This window comes from Coptis chinensis, chromosome 8, assembly GCF_015680905.1.
Source record: "Coptis chinensis isolate HL-2020 chromosome 8, ASM1568090v1, whole genome shotgun sequence".
Classification (NCBI taxonomy): domain Eukaryota; kingdom Viridiplantae; phylum Streptophyta; class Magnoliopsida; order Ranunculales; family Ranunculaceae; genus Coptis; species Coptis chinensis.
This window is the reverse complement of record NC_141463.1, coordinates 79,900,855-79,917,592: the sequence shown is the minus strand read 5'-3', so window position 1 is coordinate 79,917,592 and position 16,738 is coordinate 79,900,855. Positions and strand designations below refer to the sequence as shown.

Sequence of the window (16,738 nt, the reverse complement as noted above, 5' to 3'; positions counted from 1 at the left end):
TAGTGATAGTGATGAAATAAGAATCATTTCGGTATTGCAGACTTGATTAATCAAATAAAGAGCATCCTTAATTTGAACTTTAGAGTAGGTGAATAAAAGGTGGCAAGTACTAAAGAGGTTGGACTTTAGCACAAAAAAAAAAGTAGGTGAATAAAAGGTGGCAAGTACTGAAGAGGTTGGAATGTATGATTCCCTGATGGAAGCTTAATTGCTTGCAATGCAGTCCGTCATTAGTATTTCGGGATCACTTGGCAACCTTAACATCAAAGAATAGTTACATGTGTAATTAAGACATACAGTCCAAATCCGAGATGGAAAATCATATTTACAGATGTCATACAATTACACTTCTCTTGATCTACAACATCACAGGCCACTGACTGATTCTCTAATATACTTCACATCTCTTCTTGAGCAGAACCTCAAAACCAGTTCTAAAAAGATTAAAAGAATTCTCTTCTAATGATGTACAAAAATCGCCATAGCAAGTTCAAAGACTGAAACAACAGACGCCCGCTAGCTACTGTGTTTTAGTCAAAGAGTTCCCAGTCCTTGGTAATCTTTGTAGATGATTTTGTGGTTGGAGCGCTCAAGCTTCCCACTCCAGACTCAAATTTTTGCCATTTGGTAGTCACAGACACAGCATTACTACCATTGCTGAAGGGATTGGAATTTCTGGACTTTAGAATGTCAAGGGTTTCCACAAAGCTTTGTACACGGCGAACCTGGATAGGAGTTGAAAAATGGAAAACCAACAGTAAATGTGATGTTCTAATATATAAGATATAGTGAATACACAAATTACAAGAGAAAAGACACATCACCCGGCCAAAACCGAAACAAATCCATTCTCATAACTGTAACAGATTGGCTAACCAAATCATAACTGTCCTTTGATTCAGAGGAGACTATCTCCTATCTCAAGGAGACCATCTCCTATTGCATATACCACAAAACTTGGAGCTTAACTTACCAGTCTGCAGTATGGAGAAACCGTTGCAACAACCTTAAAAGCTAAAATACTCATAGCCTTTCTTATTGTCCCTATTTGTCACCTTCTTCATCACCCCACCTTCTTAGTAGTACAATTTGACCTGGGAGGCCTGGTCTTCCTTTCTAACCTGCGTCTACATTCCCCTTGGATATCTCCAAATTCATTCCCCATACCCCTACATTAGACACAACCCTAACCTACTCACCAAAACAAAATGGTGCGACATAGAGCCATAGTAGGACTTGAGTACCAATTCTGTGCGTGCCTATGACAGTACACTTTCACATCATTTTGTATGCTCAAAGATAGCCAAGACATATGACGAGCGAAAGTTGGTACAAACAAAGTTAATGTGACAGAATTCTATGCAGTTGTTTCGAAAGTAAACCTTGTGAAGAATTGTATACAGTCCCATGTACTGCCCATCTTTAACCATATATATAGCACATGCTTTCTCTTAAACGGACATGTCCGTTGACGGACATGTTCGTTGGAAGCTTATATAGTGTCTTCATAAGCTTATACAGTGTCGTTCGTTAAACAAGTTAATAAGCCGTAAACTAAAAGGTTTTGGGACGACACTGTATAAGCTTAGGAAGACACTATATAAGCTTTCGACGAACATGCTTATTTAAGAGAAAGCCTGATATATAGCATCTTTAATGTTTTTATGATTTTTGAAGTTGCAATTTAATTAGTTATTTACTCAATTCTACAACGGGATCTGGGTTTAGGTCCGAATTTAATATTTCCTGCCAGACTAACTTCAACATGTGTGGTTTAGATAAGATATTAAGGAGCCATGTTTCTTCTTCTTTCTTTGGGGGTCTCTGCATATTTTCTTCTCCATCTCTACCTTTGTTCCTCATATTAGACATAATTTGAATTTTTGAGGATAGGTGGATTTTTTTTTCTCTTTCCCTGCTCAGGTAAAATGTAATATCATTAACAAAGGAAGCTCAGAAGGCCTACATTACAAGTGAAAAGAAAAGAAAATAAATCTACCCAAAAAAGCCTAAAGAATGTAACTCATCACCCCATGTCTAAGAACATTACATGGTCCCACCTAGTTACAAAGAGACTCAAAAAAATACCATCTACACTCCTAAAAGACTTTACACCATCGAATTGGATTTAGATGTAATACATATAGTTTCAGGGATATGTGAAACACTTTTCATGGAATCATGGTACCCTGAGAACTGACTTACAGAGTAATTTTTATGGAAAACTGAAAAGATATAAAATAATATATTTGAAGAACAGTTTATAGAAACACGTACATTCCTAGTTCAAATAAAAGGCAAGTACATGAAGTTTTGTAGACTTAAGGCAAGCTAGTGTACTTTCAGGTTTGCCCATGCTCACCCCAAGGGTAACAACATTAATGGTGGAAATTATTGATGTACAAAGAACACTACATAAAAAAGCAAACCAAGTATAAACTATCAAGGAAAAAAGGACCAACTACAAACCTCAATACGTCTCTGATCTTTTGCTTCCCCTTCGGCTGCAATGCCATCCAACTTAAGCAACTGCATCATAAACAACTCTGTCAAGATATTGAACTCCTTCTCTGCAATCTTGGTCCCGTTCCTCATGATCGACTCCAGGGCTGATACCTACAAAATCGAAACCAACGAGATGAGTTTTTTTGCCACAAGGTCAGATTTGTTATTGCAGGTAAGTCATCACCTTCTTGGTCAGCTTATCCACCTCAACCCTGACTTTAGCTATAGCTTCACATGATTTTGATACTCCACTATCATTCTTCCTCTCCTGAAGCTTCTTTTCCCTGCTTGCTGGGTCCTCCAAGAGTACTACTTTTGACATGTCCAGTACACCAGCCATGTGCAAACAATCTGTATCTTCTTTTTCCTTCCCTCTAAACAATAGTCTTTGTTCCTTAGGCTTTAAACCAGTCTCATGGGCAAGAAGCCTCTTCAAATCGCCTTAATTAACCACAAAGAAAGCACAACACATCAATTCCAAAGCCAAAAATGACATAATAGCCCAAAACAACCATATTATTGGGTCAAAAAAAATTCTTTATGTTAAACACATTAAGTTTTAACAGACTTATTCTACATAGTAAACAGTACAACATAAAAATGACCAAAATTCAACTTGATGGAAAACATCCACTTTAAATTTCTTTCACAGCAAACCAAATTAAGCATGTATACATCACTTTCACATAAATCCCCAAAAGTAAAAAATACAAAAATACAAAGGGTAATTAGGGATCATCATAACTACCTTCAAGGACTAGAAGCCACTTAACGAGGAAGGAATCAATTTGCACTGAACGAGGAGGGAATGCATAATGCAACTATCTAAATTAGCAACAGTCCAGTACTCCATAAAAACTTGCATTGTATATAAAATGCAACACATATGTATACACAATACGATTGATAAAAGAAAGAACCCCCATTGCATCAAGGAAAATTTTGAGAATTACCAAAAGTAGATTGAGCAGGAACATTAATCTCATGTTGGTAAGAACCATGAGAAACCTTGATCTTGATCATAGGTCCTGAAGCACCAACTCCATCAATTCTCTTCTGAACAAGCATACCTCCAGGTCTAAGTTCCCATCCTATTTCTTCATTCTTTTTATTCTCTGAAACTACAACTCTTTTAAAGTTATGTTTTTTCATCATTACGTTACGTGCTAAAGTAATTATCTGAAAAAGGTGAAGTTGGTTAGAGAGGTGAAGTGTTCTTGTAAGTTAAAGATGAAGCTGTATTTGGCAAGCAAGTAAAAAGGATGTGTGGTATAATGTGGGTTGTTGATGAAGGAATTGAAAGGAACCTTCTTTGAAGAAACACTTGGTTGGTTTGTTGCCACTTTCAAGCTGTGAAGTTGGCAGATAAATAAAGAACCAAAGATTCTGGGACATAAACAACAGACATGCTAACCAGCAAACCAATTTTAAAGTTGCTTACTTGCACCATTGCCTATTTGCAACTATAAACTAAGCTGATAAAGGCGGCCTTGTGCACTCGATCGGTTGCACAATCAACAGCATTGCTGTGTATGACATCATTTCTTTTGCCCAAGGACCAAAATATCGACAATATTGTGTATCCAAAAAACGAAATATATCATATATATCAGAAATATTGAAAATATCTATTTTTTTTGTTGACTGTTAAAAAAATTATTTTGTATGTCGATATATCATAAAATATTAGAAATATTATCGATTATATAAAAAATATTGTAGATATATTAATAAAAATCGGTCAAAATCAACAATTTATATAGAATATATCGGTTGATATATCAGAAATTACAACATATATCGGCAAAAACAAGATTCAATATTTAGTAGAAATATATCAAATATTTTCATCTCGTGTACCCCAAAAATAAAATATATCAATAATATCTCAGAAATCTCGGCGATATTTTACCCTTGCTTTTGCCTCAACTCAAAAGTCACAACCCTCTCATTTCTATCCACTTTGTTCCTAGCTAGTTTGATTATAGGTGCAAAAATTATGTCCTGCCTATCTCCTATACGATGTACGGTTAGTGTGAAAAATGAATACCACATGACTTTTTTTTTTTCTTCGATAATAAACTTTTCATTTATCTCTAAACTTTATCTCTAAATGAGTACCACATGACATTTTAGCATGGTGCAACCATTTACTTTGCTTGTTAGCAATCATAATTAAATATATGGATATTCACAGCATCACAGGTTGATCTAAAATCTACCTCTGTAATTCTTGCTTTGGACCCAAAATTAATGGTCTTAATGACTAGACTTTAAACAGGTCGATGGATGTTCTTGTTGGAGTATATTGCGATTTACAGGGAGCAGTTGTGGGTATTATATTAGGTTCGTGAAGCTGTCGGATATGGTCAGAAGATTTATTGTTGCAAGAGTGCAATGTTTGCAAGAAGCCAAGAAGTAGCTAGACATTGGCACAAACAGTTACACTAGGCCACTAGTGCTCATTTTATTAGGGCTTGTGAACCAATAAAACAATATCCCGGCCCTTCAGCGATAGATTTGGCCTACGGGTACGGCCCATACCTCAGTAAGTTGTATTTAGAACCACTCAGCCCGGCCCATGTCTCGTTCAAATGGGCCTTGTTAAACAGGTAAAACAAGATCCCGGCCATCTGCTTCAGCTATATATAGATTTTCCAAATTGCAGTGCATTTGTCACTGTTCACAATCATATGAGCATTTTTAGTGATCCAATTTTATGTTGGCTGCTGCACTTGAGCAATTCGACGATAGTGGCGTACATCAAAAACTAATTTTTATGGTAAATTGCACTCTAGATCAATCCTTGACCATATGAAAATATTTCAACATGCATCAATCATTTTGGACCAAATTGATTTTAGAATGAAGGTGTTTTTTCGATTGGTGTTCTTCACTTTACAAGCGTCGGTGCAATTATTTATCACCCCATAATTTCACTTTTGCAATTTATTTCTAAAGAACAACTCTTAATTTCCCTAGAATTTTCTCTCTCCAAATCATTCTATTTTTTCTCCACAAATCTTTCTATTTTTTTGTGTTTCCATAAAAAAATAAAAAAACTATTAATTTCAATTACAAATTAAAAATTAAAAATTTCCATGTATGTGTTGCAGATTCTTAATGGGGTTCTCCTCAGTTCAATTACAGCGCGAACTTCTCAAATTTATTTTAAAATTAGCTATTATCATCAGTATTTTGGGTTGTAATAAAATTGCAATTTGTAATTGCATTGTTTTTTCATAAATGTCAGTGTAGTTTTGATTTTTTTTAATGGAAGGTTACTCTTTCTTTATGGAAACACACAAAAATAAAAGATTTAATTTGTGGATAAAAAAAAAATAGAATACGTACAAAGAGAATAAATAAATATTTGGTTTGATTTTAATTAACTAATGTTAATCAATAGATAACAAGATGGTGGATGTGTGTTGGATGGGTGCTTTAGGGAGATTTTTCGTTCCTAAGCGCCTAAAAGCGAATTTTTTCTTATAATTAAGATAGTTTCATAGTGCAGAGTTGGGGTGGAAATTTGGCCCCAACAATAACAATAACCTTAACCCGACCCTAAGCCCTCACAACTAAAGCCCTCACAGAGTCTAGGGCTGGGCCGGGCTAGCCCTAATGCCTTCTAAGGCAGGGCTAAAACTAAGGTTTTAAAACATAGGCCCGGTCCTAATTTAGCCCTCATTAGCCCCACTCCTAGTTATAGTTTCACTATAAACACATATCATAACTGTCCAACGTACTCCTTGTTAAATATTTCTAATTAAAATAATATTATCCATTGTAATTTATCAATTACCGTATGTAGTATTTTTTTTTTTTTTTTTTTTTTTTTTGAATATTTAGAGGGTTAAGGTAGCCCGGTTACATTGAACGACCCTAGGCCAAAGGCTCATGTAGCGCCCCGATTTTCCAGACAATTGAATATTCAGATAAAAGAGCTCAATCTGAATATTCAACAATCTAATAAACCAAGACGTGAGCGGGTTTGACTCACATGAGTCCAAACTAGAACTAAAATATAAAACACCTCTTTGAACATCGCGTTCAAAGAAATTTCGACAGAGTTTCCTCCTTATTTTCCGACATTTCATAAATTTACAACCTGTCCAAACCTGAAAATCAAATAATATACTTCCATTTAATATATTACAACCTCGATTAAGTAAACCCGACTACTAAAAGATATATTGATTAACACACGGCTACTTAACCATCTCGACAAATGCCGGTTAAATCAAGTAGTGCGGTAGCTCCAAAATCGATTTTTTTCTCCAATTATCGCCATAACTTCTAATTAATGAATTCATAACTAAAGACAATTAACATTATACTAAATTATTACAAAATCACTTAAAGGGAATAAATTTGAAATTAAAATAAATCGGTAAAAGGAACCGTTGTATCAATTAGTCGCGCTTCATTCACGTTAAATTGTGCTTAACTTGCCCGCGCGCCTTTTCTTGTCTTATGGGAGCACCTGTTCATCCCCGTGAAGATACTCCAACGCCGGTGGATAGGTAGTCAATATATAATAATCAACTTGAAATGAAATTGAAAACAAAAGACAAGGTTAACACATACCTTTAGTCGCTTAATACCACTTACCGTTTTCTTATTAAATCCTTGTAAGTGCATCAATTAACATAATCTCAAGAAAAACGTTAGCATTCAATATATCCATGCATAACACGCATACAATTATATATTTCTCATGCCCAATTTCCACAAAGAATAAAAGAATATTAAACATTCAGTTTCCTTTCTCAAAGGGGTAGGGTTTTCCTATGGAAGGCCGAGCCGAGTGGTCACCCCGCATACCCATTTAGGGATAAAACCAATCGTAGTTCTCCTATTGGGATGGGAATGGATTAAGCCATTCGATGAGGAAGGCGACATGGGTTCCTCCTCTCTGCTCCAATCATGTAACATCCGCTTAACCGATTCTCAACCTTGAATCGGTATTCTACATGTATGTCACTTCACTTCTAATCTTTCGAGATTTCCCCGAATACTCAATCAAACAAACAACTCTCAATACCAATAAAGAATATTAACTTATTTATATTTGAACTAGCCAAAATATAATCTCGCGAGAAAAATAAACAAGAAATTTTGTGTGGCCTAGCGTTGTCCCTAGCAAATGGCATATGAGTGACTTGGATGTGGCCTGGTGCGGCCTAGCAGAGGCCAAATGGTGGCATGTAGCTACCTGGCTAGCATGTGCTTAAATAATAGGTTCGGTTAACACATATGAACTGTTTATCCAGCCAAACCAACTCCTTCATAAAATTTCTCAGAAACAATAATAAAAAATCTCCTAACTACCAACCAAAACAAAACTTTCGGTATAGTATGAACCCATGAATAACACCCAAACAAGTCTACTGAAACAATTAGAAAAAGACAAGAAAAATCATAATCAAAGCAATACAAACATGATATTTGAAAGTGGAGGGAAAACACATAATACAATAGCTATCCATTGAATCATTGATGGCTGCTACTGAATCAAAATGGTCAGTGAGGCGATTTATTTTGTTTTTGCAGGAGGTGTATCTCTCACACTTTCCCCCTCCGATCCTTATCCTCTCTATCTCAGCCCATGAGTCCAGCAACTATTAATATAAATGGGCCCATTTATAGCATAAGCCCAATTAATTGAATAGAACAGGCCCAATTAATATATAGTAATATAGGCCCATACCAAATATGATAAAGCCCGCCTCAAAACAAATACAATTAACACGAAATCCTATAATAGCACTGAACCAACACATAAAATGACATGATCACCCTTAGGTAAAATTCCAGGTCATTACAGCTCACCAACCCTGAAGGCTCTTGTTGATGCCCCATTTTGAGTAGACCCAACCACCTTCACCTTGTCCATGAAGACTTGCTTTCGCTCCTCGGTCCACCCATCGTAGCAACACCCCTGTCTCTAGCCTGAAGGCTCACCTGGTCTTGCAACCTCTCCCACGAGGAGAGGGGTACACAACTAATTGAGCTAGAAGCTCGTGTCTGTATGGGTACTTCTAATAACTTGTCTAATATCATAAAAACTTGTAAACCTAATTGTTTCTATCTCACAACTCACAACTCCCCATCTAACCTAGTTGCCAAGAAGAATAATGAGCACGACGTCAGTAAAACTCATTCTAAACTCTTATTTGTCTTTGTGTTTTTCAATGCTAAATGTAATTTTGGTGGGGTTTGCGTACAAGAAAGAACATATTGATGTCAGTGAAAACTCCTTCCCAAAATGTGTCTTGTGCATTTTAACTGTAATTTTGAAATACATGTATGAGCCTCTATGTACTTCAGTTCATTAGATTGTGGATGCGCATTTTAAATTGTTGAACTTATATATCAAAGATTATTACTAGATTGGTTGTTATTCCAATTTCAAAGTGGTGGGACTTTGAGTTTGCAGATCTTTGTAAATTTTTTGTAATAATATAAATGAATTTTAAAACTGATGTAGTAAAAAGATGCAAATATATAGGCCCGACCTTAAAACCTTTAAAGAGGGCTTAGGGTTGGATAAAGGCTTGAGAATTAGACTTATGACCCGGCCCTATGCTGGCTTTAAGACGGGCTAGCCCAGTCTTAATATCTGAAGGGCTTTAAATGTTTAGGCACAGCCCATTGCCCACCCCTAGTGCAGAGTTAACGAATATATACTTGTGTTTGAAGAAAATGCTTAGCCATGCCTAAATTAGTTGTCTCAGTAAACTTCATCTTTTTTATATATTAGGGTTAACGAATATTACCCCCTACTAAATGAGCCAATTTGGATTTCCCCCCACTAGATGGGAAATTAGAGTCTCTCCCAAATACACACAAAAAAAACACGGTCAACCCAAATTGATTTTTTTTTGTGTGTACTTAAGAGGGAGATCATAATTTTCCCATCTAGTAAGGGAGAAATCCTAATTGGCTCATCTAGTGGAGGATAATACTAGTTAACCCTATTTATTAAAGCACTATTCCAGAGATTGTTAATATAGAGAAGGAGACAAGTGGCAAAAAAACCGCAAAAATAAATAAAATGTATGTCTAAATGTGCAATAATGGGCGGTATTGCCTTGCAAAAAACGGTAGCAACTAAGCGTTTTCCATGAATTCGTTTACAATTGAACCAGAGATATCAAAATATAGCAAGCAGCAGATTATCAAAATAACAGACCAACAGTAGACATCACGCTGTTTCGAGACATATGGCTCTAGAGGTGATCTCATCCACATCCACAATCCACTCATCAGGCAGAAACTGGAGTAAGCAAATATATTAAATAAAAACATATTCAGTGACCAAGTTAGGTCTTGAGCTCAATTTTAATGCTAAGCGACACATATCACACTAATCCAACTTGTGATTGGGAAGACCATTAGTGTGGTAGGAGACATATTTCCAATACGTAAACCATTGAGGCCCCAAAAAGTTGAAAGTATCGTCTAAGACTTGTATTCACTAGAAAAGTAGAAGAAGTAACCAACAAGTTCATCAAAGATTTGAAAACTCGTACACAAATTATTCTTCAATCATTCTTATTTTCCCCACTCTGACTTCGTTTGTAACCATGACACATTGTGTCACCAATTTGACTCAAGAATCAACATGCCGAAACAGCCAAGCCGCGACTCATCTCAAACTTATCTCCATCTTAGTAATCTTCATAACAAGTGTGATCGGTATTTCTTCACCAGTTATGCTTGCAAGAAAGTTTCAAGGGAAACCAACTTTTGAAAAAAGTTACACTAGTGATTAAGTGCTTTGCAGCTGGTGTAATTCTAGCTACTTCATTCGTTCACGTACTCCCTGATGCATTTGATGCTTTGTCTGATTGCCAAGTAGCATCATTTCACCCGTGGAAAGATTTCCCATTTACGGGTTTGGGTTCAATGGTTGGTGCTTTATTAGCTTTGCTAGTTGACGTTACGGCAACTTCCCACGTCGAACATAAAAAGACGAGTCACTATACACCGGTTGGAACTCTGGATGAGTTGGATAAGAAGTCGGTGGAAGTGAGTGTGGAGGTGAGTTGCGATGATGGTAAATCGGTTGAGGATTTGATTATGATGAAGCAAAAGTTGGTGTCACAAGTTTTGGAAATAGGAATTATTTTTCATTCTGTGATTATTGGGGTTACGCTTGGAATGTCTCAAAATCAGTGTACCATTAGACCACTGGTTGTTGCTCTGGCTTTTCACCAAATTTTTTGAAGGAATGGGTCTTGGTGGTTGTATTGCTCAGGTATGACAACAACATGCTATAATACTGCTAATTGCTAAACTAGTTATCCGACAGTCAGTCAGTGTGAGTGCGTCTGTGTTTCAATTCTAATGGCTGGGGGAGTGTGGGAAAATGGTACATTAGTACCTATAGACTGTATACATTTGGAACCTTACTTTCGTCAAGGCCCAAATTACCAGTATGCTATGAATCCTATGATATAGCGAGCCCCTGAATTTCCAATATACATTATTGATTTGTTGGAAAATGTCAACAAATATATTATGGTGATACCGTGATAGTGTTCATATTTTGTTCAATTTGTCAGCATTTCTATGCCAAGACCCTACCCTTGCCTTTTCAGGTATGGGGATGAGGGGCTCTAATCCAATTTGTTATTTAATTTCTACAGTTTATGTACAAAATGTTTTCATTTTCACATTCCATTTATTGTCTAATTACAAAAGACCATACCCAGTTCTTGTATACTACAGATGGATTTCATTTTCACCCACAAATATTTCCTTTAAACTGGTTCAAATGTCAACAATAGGATGATGTGGTTGCAAAACTAAAACCAGAGATATTAAGGCTAAAATACCATTTGCTATTTCTTAGTAGTGCATTACTGCAATTTGAATGAAATGGTCAAATAGAAATACGAGGAGTGCAGTGATACAATTAAGTAGTAGAGTGATTATAAACTAGAGGTTACAAATTGATAATCAGTGTGTTCCTTCACCTAATACATTTTTATTGTTATTGACAACAGGCTGGTTTCAACTTGGGGACAATAGCATATATGTGCTTCATGTTTTCAGTGACCACTCCCATTGGGATCATCTTTGGAATGATCGTATTCTCTGTAACTGGCTACGACGATAGCAGTCCGAATGCCTTAATAATGGAAGGGTTGTTGGGTTCATTGTCTTCTGGGATTCTTATTTACATGGCGCTTGTTGATCTTATAGCGGTTGATTTCTTCCACAACAAATTGATGAGCTCACAACCCTCGTTGAATAAGGGATGCTACATAGCCTTAGTTCTTGGTTCTGCTTCTATGTCTGTACTTGCTCTATGGGCATAAAAGCAGCTTTAATTTGCACGCAAAATTTGAAATACAGCAAGTCAAGTCTTTGTTGGAATCTCTATTGTATTTCTAAATACTAGTGCGTGTACAAAGTGGAGGAGATGAACAAAAAGTGTTCTCTCCACTTTAGTGCATAGAAGATAGTCCCACATTAGTTATCCACTACTAGCAAATGAAGTATATGAGGAATTCTTCTACCATAAGAGCATGCCCTTAAGGTACAAATGCTTTTGTGTTAGGAGGGAGGACTCACGCGCGCACCGAGCCAGGTTGGGGTCAGGCTTGGGCATACTAGTGGATTGATCAATTGCCTAAACTTGTTTTTGTTTTTGCAAGTTTCGGTGTTCTATTATAAGTTGGTCTCTCTTCTTTATCTGTTTAGGAGACCAACGGCTGTGACTGACCAAACCTCTATATAAAGGAGACTGCCCTCCATAGAGGATTTTCAATTCAACGTAACTTCGTTAAACCAATTTCTGAGAAAGCAACTTACACATCCGTAGAGAAACGTAACTCGCAAAACCCCAAATTCTTCTTCTTCTTTCTTTTCTTCTTACCGTGAGTGGAGAGAGTTATATCTTTGTTTAGAGAGTAGTTTGTTCTAGAGAGTAGTTTGTTCTAGTGCAAGTCAAATTGCTGTACACCATTGTATCCTATGAGAAAGACGTCACTGCTGCCTTTTTGCACCACTAGAAGGGGCGGGCGAAATCTTTCCTTAAGGACAGCCTAATCCGTGCCTTGGTTGTTCCCTGTTACTGCTGTCCTTGCCTCTTCATTGTTTCCTTTATTCGTAAACAACAATTTTAAGAAAAGAATTGAGATGTCTACACCAGCAGACACGCCGAACAAAGAAACCAATTCTGGAGTCATGGAGGTTACTTCGACTATGAGAGATGCTACATCTCTACTGAATGCTCGCAACTTATCTAATGTGTCAAAGATTGAATCCTTTAATGGTTCACACTTCAAGCGATAGAGAGAAAGGGTGTTCTCAACCCTAGATGTACTCAACTATGCAAAGTATCTCACTGATACAGCACCTGACTCACAAACCCCATCCTATTCTTCTTCTCTTCTTTTTTTACTGTAGCCGCCAAAGAGTTATATTACTATTCTAGAGAGTAGTTTGTTCTAGTGCAAGTCAAACTGATGTACATCATTGTATCCTGTGAGGAAGACGCCACTGCTGCCTTTCTGCACCACTGGAAGGGGCAAAATCTTTCCTTAAGGACAGCCTAATCCGCGCCTTAGCAAGTTCCGGTGTTCTATTATGAGTTGGTCTCTCTTCCTTATCTGTTTAGGAGACCGATTTTGGACCGACCAAACCTCTATATAAAAGCGGATGCGCCTCCATAGAGGATTTTCAATTCAACCAACTCGTTAAAACAATCGAGACAGCAATTTACATATCTAGAGAAACATAACTCGCAAACCCCAGCCTATTCTTCTTCTCTTCTCTTCTTACTGTAGCCGCCAGAGAGAGTTATATTGTTGTTCTAGAGAGTAGTTTGTTCTAGTGCAAGTCAAACTGCTGTATACCATTGTATCCTGTGAGGAAGACACCATTGCTGCCTTTCTGCACCACTGGAAGGGGCGAAATCTTTCCTTAAGGACAGCCTAATCCGCGCCTTGGTTGTTCCCCATTACTGCTGTCCTTGTCTCTTCATTGTTTTCTTTATTCATATACAACAATCTTAAGGAAAGAATCGAGATGTCTACACCAACAGACACGCCGAACAAAGAAACCAATTCTGGAGTCATGGAGGTTACTTTAACTATGAGAGATGTTGCACCTCTACTGAATTCTCGCAACTTACCCAATGTGTCAAAGATTGAATCTTTCAACGGTTCACACTTCAAGCGATGGAGAGAAAGGGTGTTCTCAGACCTAGATGTACTCAACTATGTAAAGTATCTCACTGATACAACACCCCGACTTCATAAACCCCAAAATTCTATTCTTCTTTCTCTTCTCTTCTTCTTCAGAGCCGCTAGAGAGTTATAATGTTGTTATAGAGAGTAGTTTGTTCTAGTACAAGTCAAATTGTTGTACACCATTGTATCCTGTGAGAAAGACGCCATCTAGCCTTTTTTTGCACCAATCGGAAGGGCAAAATCTTTCCTTAAAACTGACCTTAATCCGCCTTTGTTGTTCCCTATTACTGATGTCCTTGTCTCTTCATTGTTTTCTTTATTCGTATACAACAATCTTAAGGAAAGAATCGAGATGTCTACACCAACAGACACGCCGAACAAAGAAACCAATTCTGGAGTCATGGAGGTTACTTCGACTATGAGAGATGTTACACCTCTACTGAATGCTCGCAACTTACTCAATGTGTCAAAGATTGAATCCTTCAACGGTTCACACTTCAAGCAATGGAGAGAAAGGGTGTTCTCAGCCCTAGATGTACTCAACTATGCAAAGTATCTCACTGATACAGCACCGTGTGGAGGGTTCTAATGATTTTGAAAGAAATCAAGTTGCTTGGCTCAATGGGAATAAGGTATGTCATCATGCTATTTTGAGTACCTTGTCCAATGAAATTTTTTATATTTATTGTTAAAATAAGAATGCATATGATATATGGGAGAGTTTGAACAAAAAATACATAATAGAGGATGCTGGTACTCAAAAATATGATGTTGGGACTTTTCTAAAGTTCCAAATGAGAGAGGATAGAGATGTAACGTCTCAAATCCATGATTTTCATGTGCTAATTAATGATTTGGAAACTAAGGGTATTGATTTACCCGAAACCTTTGTTGCTGGATGTTTGATTGAGAAACTCATCGAGTCTTGGAAACACTGTAAGAATAGTATGAAACATAAGCGCAAACAGATGACTCTTAAGGATGTGATCATTCACATTCACATAGAGGAAAAGAACAATACTCGGGATGAGGTGTTGTCTAAGGAATTCCATTCCAAAGCCAATATCATTGAAGGTAATCCTGACAAATCCAACAAAACCTCTAAAAAGCAGAAGTACAACAAAAATAAGAATTTCAAGGTCAAAAGCACTTCTTTTAAAAGGAGTGGTACTGGCAATGGTAATTGTTATGTTTGTGGTAAATCGGGACATAGGGCTTTTCAATGCAGGCACAAGAAATACACTGATGATCCTCCCAATGCTAATTTAGTTGAAGGAGATGATATAATTGTTGTTATAGTGTCACAAGTGTTCATGGCCACTGGAAAGAAGAACTGAGTACTAGATTCTGGTGCCACCCACTTGTCTGTGGTGATGTTGAAGCTTTCTCAGACTACATACTACTGAAAGATGAAAAAGTCTATATGGGTGACTCAAGGTCTGTTCCTGTTGAGGGAACATGCAAGATTCTTCTGAAGTTAACTTCAGGGAAAACCCTTTCACGTAGTAATGTTCTCCATGTTCCAAAGATTAAATTAAATCTGATTTTTTGTCATTCTTGGGAATAGGTCAGGTCAAGGTGACTTTTAAAAGTGACAAGTTAAGTTCTAAGTAAGATCGAATGAGAGTTTTGTTGGGAAAGGTTATTGTAATAACAGTGGTCTTTTCATGTTGAATGTACTTGACAACATTATTATTAATAAGAATGAATCTGCTTCTGCTTACTTGCTTGACTATTTTAATATATCGCATGGTAGACTAGGACATGTGAATGTTCAGTATATGAAAAGGATGAAAGCATGTGGTTTATTGTCTGATATTTCTGATTTTTCTAATGATAAATGTGAGATATGTGCTGAGACTAAAGCCACAAAGAAACCTTGTAGAATTGTTTCTAGAGATAAAACTGGATTACTAACTCTTATTCATACGGATTTGGGTGAATTCATAAGTACCATGTCTAGAGGGGGGGAAGTTTTATTATATTACATTCATAGATGACTTCTCTAGGTACACCATGGTATATTTACTTAGAAACAAGCATGAGGTAGGTGAGATGTTTCTCAAGTACAAAGCTGAAGTTGAAAACCAAATTTTTAATCTGTTAATATTAAAGACTTGATTACGTGAGGGTGGAGAATATGAGTCTAACCCCTTCCAGGACTTTTGTGACAAGAATGACATTATTCATGAGACTACTCCACCATACTCTCATGAGTCTAATGGAGTAGCCGAACAGAAAAACATAACACTAAAAGAGATGATGAATGATATGCTTGTAAGTTATGGAGCTTCCCTGAACTTGTGGGGGGAAGCAATGCTATCTGCTTGCCATATACATAATAGGATACCCAACAAGAAAACAAGGAATAAGACACCATATGAATTATGGAAAGGTCATATAACTAACCTGAAATACTTCAAAATGTGGGGGTGTCTTGCAAAGGTTCTAACGAACGAACCTAAAAAGAGAAAATTGGGACCTAGAAATGTTGATTGTATGTTTATTGGTTATGCTCATAATAGTGTTGCATATAGATTTTTAGTAATAAAATCTGATAATAACCTTGTTGATGCTAACATTATTATAGAGAGTAAAAATGCTAATTTCTTTGAGAATATGTTTCCTTTGAAAATAGGCATTGAGAGGTTGGTTGCTCCTAGTGAACAACAATCAACAGATCCTAAAATTTCTGAACAAGAAATTCGGAAGAGTAAAAGAGATAGAAAATCCACCAATTTTGGTGATGACTTTTACACATTTCTCGTTGATGATGATCCTGTGACATATAATGAGGCAATCAGTTCTAGAGATGCACCTTTCTGGAAAGATGCTATAAACTCATAACTAGATTCGATTATATCTAATCGCACATAGGAGATAGTTTATCTATCTCCTGGGGCGAAACATATACGTTACAAGTAAATCTTCAAAAAGAAATTGAAGCTAGATGGTTCCATTGATAAATACAAGGCTAGACTAGTAGTCAAGGGATTCTCCTAGAAAAAAGGCATTGACTATTT

General features: G+C 36.7%; 1 protein-coding gene and 1 pseudogene across 3 annotated transcripts; one reads left to right on the top strand and one right to left on the bottom strand.

Annotated features, from left to right (window-relative positions):
* Positions 1-208: 208 nt before the first annotated feature.
* On the bottom strand, positions 209-4,012 carry LOC147483367 (BAG family molecular chaperone regulator 4-like). Of its 2 annotated transcripts, XM_086580454.1 has the most exons (5): positions 3,459-4,001; positions 3,254-3,298; positions 2,690-2,946; positions 2,470-2,616; positions 209-725 (listed from the first exon to the last, which is right to left on the bottom strand). In XM_086580454.1, exons 1-5 carry the CDS (start codon positions 3,658-3,660, stop codon positions 531-533), a joined length of 846 nt encoding a protein of 281 aa, XP_086436580.1. In that variant the 5' UTR covers positions 3,661-4,001; the 3' UTR covers positions 209-530. The 2 variants fall into 2 exon arrangements, with proteins under 2 accessions (XP_086436580.1, XP_086436582.1); XM_086580456.1 differs by lacking the exon at positions 3,254-3,298 and having other exon boundaries at positions 231-725; positions 3,459-4,012.
* Positions 4,013-9,825: 5,813 nt separating this feature from the next.
* Positions 9,826-12,254, top strand: LOC147483366 (zinc transporter 6, chloroplastic-like; annotated as a pseudogene). Its single transcript, XR_015204519.1, has 2 exons — positions 9,826-10,771; positions 11,523-12,254. The product of XR_015204519.1 is annotated as a zinc transporter 6, chloroplastic-like (transcript).
* Positions 12,255-16,738: the final 4,484 nt, after the last annotated feature.